Source organism: Cynara cardunculus (assembly GCF_001531365.2).
Source record: "Cynara cardunculus var. scolymus isolate 2C chromosome LG 11, CcrdV1, whole genome shotgun sequence".
NCBI lineage: Eukaryota > Viridiplantae > Streptophyta > Magnoliopsida > Asterales > Asteraceae > Cynara > Cynara cardunculus.
Genome location: NC_037538.1, coordinates 18,416,296 through 18,422,023, shown reverse-complemented (window position 1 = coordinate 18,422,023; position 5,728 = coordinate 18,416,296). Strand labels below are relative to the sequence as shown.

The 5,728-nt window shown below is 36.6% G+C and overlaps 1 protein-coding gene across 1 annotated transcript in view; it reads right to left on the bottom strand.

The window, feature by feature from the left end:
- The window catches only part of LOC112521795 (TOM1-like protein 9), a 41,464-nt gene extending 36,231 nt beyond the window's left edge, over window positions 1-5,233 (bottom strand). The window contains exons 1-2 of the mRNA XM_025130786.1: window positions 4,971-5,233; window positions 2,499-2,577 (exon numbers count right to left, since the gene is read on the bottom strand). Of these exons, the coding sequence (XP_024986554.1) occupies window positions 2,499-2,577; window positions 4,971-5,071 (180 nt within the window). The 5' untranslated portion in view covers window positions 5,072-5,233. The remainder of the gene's footprint in view (window positions 1-2,498; window positions 2,578-4,970) is intronic.
- Window positions 5,234-5,728: the final 495 nt, after the last annotated feature.

The following is a 5,728-nucleotide window of genomic DNA, read 5'->3' as shown; positions in this document are numbered from 1 at the left end:
CCCCCCCCCCCCCCCCGTTCTGCAAATTGTTACCTACAAACTCTTGTAGATCCAGATGGGACCAACAGTCTAGCAACGTGATAAAAAATTCATTGACAATCATCAATCGATAACAAGGCAATGGCAGGCACAGTCACTTAATACACAATGATGTCAAACCATATAATAAGGAACACCTAGCATGGGTGCACTATTGATGCAACAGGTTACATCCACAGGTAGAAGAGAGATCGAGATATTACTAATCCAAATGCGATAGTGTAAGTCCATAAAAATATGCTCCAACTTGTGCTCTTGTTATATTTGGAAATGTAAAGCACCCATCAAACAAAGTACAATCAGATTTGACCTAGAAATCATTTTTATTGGTCAAAACCTTTCGCCAACTCTGCATTGGTGACATTAGGTCGTGAGCCGAGGTTGTCCGGTTCCAAATTTGGCAATTGTGGTCCAGTCCAGGGTCCTACCCACATCGCGAGCTTCAAATCTCCACCTTGCAATCAACGTACAAGGGGTTTGAAAAATATAACAAACTTTTCCATCCAACTTGTCCTAGCGAGCTAAGGTCGCGACACCAGGTCGCAAAATTATGCCACTTAGCCATGCGAGCTCCAGTCGCGTCTCTAGGTCATGGGCTAATATTTGCAACATCAACTTTCAACACTCCATTTTGAAGCACATATTCACAAACGTAACGCAAAAAACAAGTAGCAAAACCAATGAAACCTCAAAAAGTGCAAGTACTAAGCCATAAACACTCTAGTATGAAGAGTTCAGCATTTCCATCTCCCGCAAAAACCAAACTCAAAACAAGCTTACATGTGCAAACCAAAAGCAACTAAGTTGCTTACAAAATAATCTCCCCAAAAGAATCTTCACAACGCTCCAAACTATCTCCTCTACCACTAAGTTCGTCTACGACACTAGCACAACCTTAACTACTCTTATTCGAGCAATACTCAAATCTCGACGATGGTAGGGATGTCATAAACATACCTGATGCATTTTATTTTAAAGAAATCTTTATCAAGTGCACAACTTTTTCCTCTTACAATGCAACCAGAAATGAGTCCCATACTTATATATGTTTTAATCCTCGAACTAAATGCAAAGTTTGCTGGTGAAGTGTATAGAACTATGACTATCACAATTTACGCCAACAGTATAAGAGCTATTTCATATGCATAGCTTCTTTAGCAGCTATCAGCTGGTCTCAATAGTCAACAAAGTTGTTGTAGTTAGTAATCGGGATCTCCATCTAATAGTTGTACCACCCAGAGTGAACACACACCTTGAACTTGACTTCCATGTAACGTGATCCCCTGTATAACCAGAATCACAATATCCAACTAGATCACAACTATCAGATATATCAAAAAAAAACCATGAGATGTTATTCCTTTCAAATACCACAAGAATTATCTTCATGGTTGTCCAATGTGATTTACTGGATTCGACATAAATCAGCCAACTACACCAACCGAATGTATAAGGTTGGAACATGTACAAACTGCCGCATACATCAAACTCCAACTGCAAGTGCATATGAAACTTTCTGCAGCTTTGCGTTTCTCATCCACGAGGCAATCATCTTTCGTGATCTTAACGTGGAAATGTAGCGGAATGCTAATCACCTTTGCACCAACAAGATTGAACCATCTAAGTACCTTTTATATGTACTCCACGGAGTCCACCTCATAAAACATGAGACTTTATGTCCCACGCATTCTCCATGCCTACAAATTTTCTTTCTTTGCCTGAGATCCATCATTTCATATTTTTTCTTCAACAAAGCTTTCAACTTGTTGGTATCCTGACATATCCTTGCGAGCTATGAGCATATGATCAACGTTCAAAAGAAAATATATCCAAATTCCACTGATTGTGCAATAATACACATACACATATTTCACAATATTAGTGTATGCCTAAAAGGCATAGAGTCATGAAATATATTAATAAAAGGCATTGTTTAAATCATTGTGACTAGCATATGTAGGAACTAATATAGTTGATATGAAGTTCACATACGGGTATAACTTGGTGAACTTGCCTATTTGATAGAGTTTCCATGAGAACATTGTTATACCCCTGTACATTGTAGGTTTATTAAATTTCTTTTCCATGTGAAATTAATGTTTTTAACGATATTTGTGTAAGTGATATGCAGGCATGCAGGAAGTCGAAAATGGAAGAAAATGAGAAAATAATTATACATATTGATATTAAATTTACCCCTTTTGCATCTTAATTGTCCAAATCTAAATGTTTGTTGGTCTAGATAATTGATTATCCATTTTAAAAGTTGTTATACCTTATTTGATGCATAATATCATGATTCCCTACAATTTGATACTCGTGTTTACCACGAACTACTTTACGTATACTAGTAGTTAAATATAGGTTATCTAAAGCCTTATTAACACCTGCATAGATAAAAGAACATATCTTTATCCAAAAAAAGATATAAGAATATAAGTAGTTGTAATTGTGCTTACTGTTAAAGCAAGAAGTTGAACTTTAACATTCTTGCTTCCAAGACGCTTTTTTATTCCTTTAACCACATCCTTTGCTTGCCTGAAGAACATAGAACAATATTAACATCACTTCATGAAAAAGGATATATAAAAATATAAAGGGAATATGCAACGAAATTCCTTGGTTCCTATTTGGTGTTGGTGTAACAAATTTTCAAATTTTCCTATTTTTTTCCCGTTTTGGTTGGTAACCTGTTGATCTTATAATATTTGGTAACCGTTTTGATTGGTAACCTGTCGATCGTGTCGTTCCTCATTGTTTTGGCATTTAACAAAGTTTGACATTTATATACTTACTTTCCTAGCACCTTAAGGTAGTCTGGTACATCTTGATAGAATGATAATATATGGTCAAGATAGTGAGCAAGATTATGAGGAGGCAGTAGCTTGGTCGAATGCTGGTGCAGAAGGTACTGTGTAAGGTATGAAAATATTAGATTTGATGAATGACAAAATGTATGTTAAAAGATTTGGAATAATTATGAGATAGTTGAATCAGGCCACAGACTGATCATCACATCATTGATATCAGTATCAGTTGGTAAGAATGAGCTCAAGGACCAACTGAAGAATCTGGTAGAAGCCGAGGGATCAAAGATTAAGCAGCTGATGGAGCAAGGCCTGCAGCAAATAAATCTTAGTAGCTAAGGCTCCTTTGACAGATTTAGATCTTAAAGTTGAAGCCAAGTCTAATGTCTAACTGCTGAACTGATCTTTGTCTTATTCACTTCAATGCAAAAGGCGTTCAGACTATGAACCCATGTAAGGTTGCAACCAACGCCAAAAGGTCAACATGATACTACATAGAGCATGCATGCCTCGAAAGCGACATTGTATGCAACATGATTACCATTAAACGCCTTATGGGCACATTAACCACATCGTAGGGAATCATATTGCGAGAATTTTCATATGCACCGATCATGTTGATTTAGTCCCTTCTCTACTGGTCTACCACTCCCCCCATCATCTCCCACCATTTCAACATTCGGTGAGTGTTTGGATTGTGGGTTTCTTTCGATAGAGGGCTCCAAGAGCCTTCCTAGCCCCAAATGATAATGTGCCTTGTAAATCAACATTGTGGATATTCCAAGACTAACATGCAAAAGAATGAATACAAAGGGTAGTGTTGATAGTCGATCCACCTCAGCATAAGAATCAATCATCGATAAGAGAGGATGGCCTACCTATGTGTGCGTCCATGAAAGATAATAAGACTGCTTGGAGAGTATGCCAAACTTGAGGGATTTTGTGTTTAGAGAGAAAAAATCATCTGCACTTAGATTTGCCTCCCTTTGTATACAGACACCAATGCCAACCCGGAGACCCTCTAGTTGCCCAGAAAAGCTAAGCGCATGTTGCTAATTATACTGGAATGAGAGCACCTGAGTTGAATGGGAAACATAAACTTTGTAGCCAAGATGGTTGGAAGGGTGTAAGCATTCTCATAGTGGCCCACATATTAGCTCTTGTTTTGGAACCAAATCACATAATTATAGGAATTGTATAAGAAAATGAATAGAGAGATTTTACGGATCGGCGTTTGGATAATATTTCTCCCATCTCTAAGGATTAATTATTCATAACACATTTAAGTCCAGATCCATCACCATCCTTCCCTTCTTTACAGCGAAAATTCACCTCCGACCCCAAACCTCACTGCACCAACCTTAGAAAGACACCATATTGAGCATGAAATCTAGAGTTGCAGACCCTTATTTGCTTCTCCAAACAAGCTCAAACACATCTTGATCCCTTTCTACATAGTAAGACCAACAAATGCTTCAATAGTATTGCCAACATAAGAATGACTAAGCTCACTATATCAGGTAAACAAAAGCACACGATGATGTCTACAGTCATGCATATGTTCCCATCATGTTCTCTAATCTCCATCCAAGCATTTCGGTCACCAAAAATACCCCACATAAGAAATTCAAATAAAATATTGTTTGATTGGCCAAGCACACCAGGCCTCAATAGGTTTGGCTACAACTGTCTTCAATCATGTTGATAAATTCACACCAAATTTATTAAGGTTAAACAGCAAGAATGAACTACACTCTGAAACCCCTTAAAAGAACTTCTAAGTTCTACTTGAGATTAAATGTAACAGGAACAAAGGAACAAAACATATAGTAATAACTACAAATGATAAGAAATATTATTGGAAGAATACTGGCCCTTTTTCAGTGTTCAAACAGCTCGAAAAATCCGTAAATACACTCCAACTTCAAGTCCACAAACCCAATTTTTGTAATGATACTGCAAATTATAGAATCAAAAACAGAAAAGAAACCCTAATGATTTCCAATTGTACCTAAAGCCTTAGTCCAGTTAATTCCATTTCTCAAATTACTGATGATACATAAACGAAAACTGACATTCCATAATAAGGACATAACAAAGGAATCAATTGCAGAAAAGTCGTACCCAGGGTCGCGATTGCATGAATCACAGATACCAATGTTCATCGACCAATCAGGACCAACAAGCATGTCGCTTGTGGCTCTTTCAACTAAAGGATTCACCATTTTTGTCGATAGAGCTGAATTCACCGGCGTCGATTGGATGTCAAGCCATCCGTAATTCAGAAAACGATAAAACCAAATATTCAAAAAAGTAAAAAAGAAAACGATCAAACGGTCAAGCCTAATCCTCGTTTCTTATCCCGCCTTTTTTGGTAACCGTTTGGTGGACTTCAATCATAAGTAAACCTCCAAATAAACCGTTCAGATTTAACATATTCTTTTAGAGTAAATTACAAATTTAGTCCCTGTGGTTATTGAAAATTTTCTATCAGGTCCCCAAACAAAATAATTACACGTATGATTATCATGATTTTATTTTTATTTTAGATTGAGTCCCTGCTAAGTCAAGGGTAACATTGTCTTTTTACAAATTCCTTTTATTTTATTTTTAAATTACACTTATTTTGAGGACATTTTAGTCATTTTATATTTTACTTTAAAAATATATAGTAGTTATATACACGTGCGCGATGTTGCGCAAAACATCTTGATTATGAAGTCGAGGACTCGAATGGAAATCATTTTATATGTTTTAGTATGTTCTGTCCCTGTTAATGTCTGGATATCGTATGTTTTCTAATTGCAAGTCGAATGGTATATAATTTAAGGTTAATATAGTTGATTGATCAGACATTTTTAAATGGAACTGCTGGAAACGCG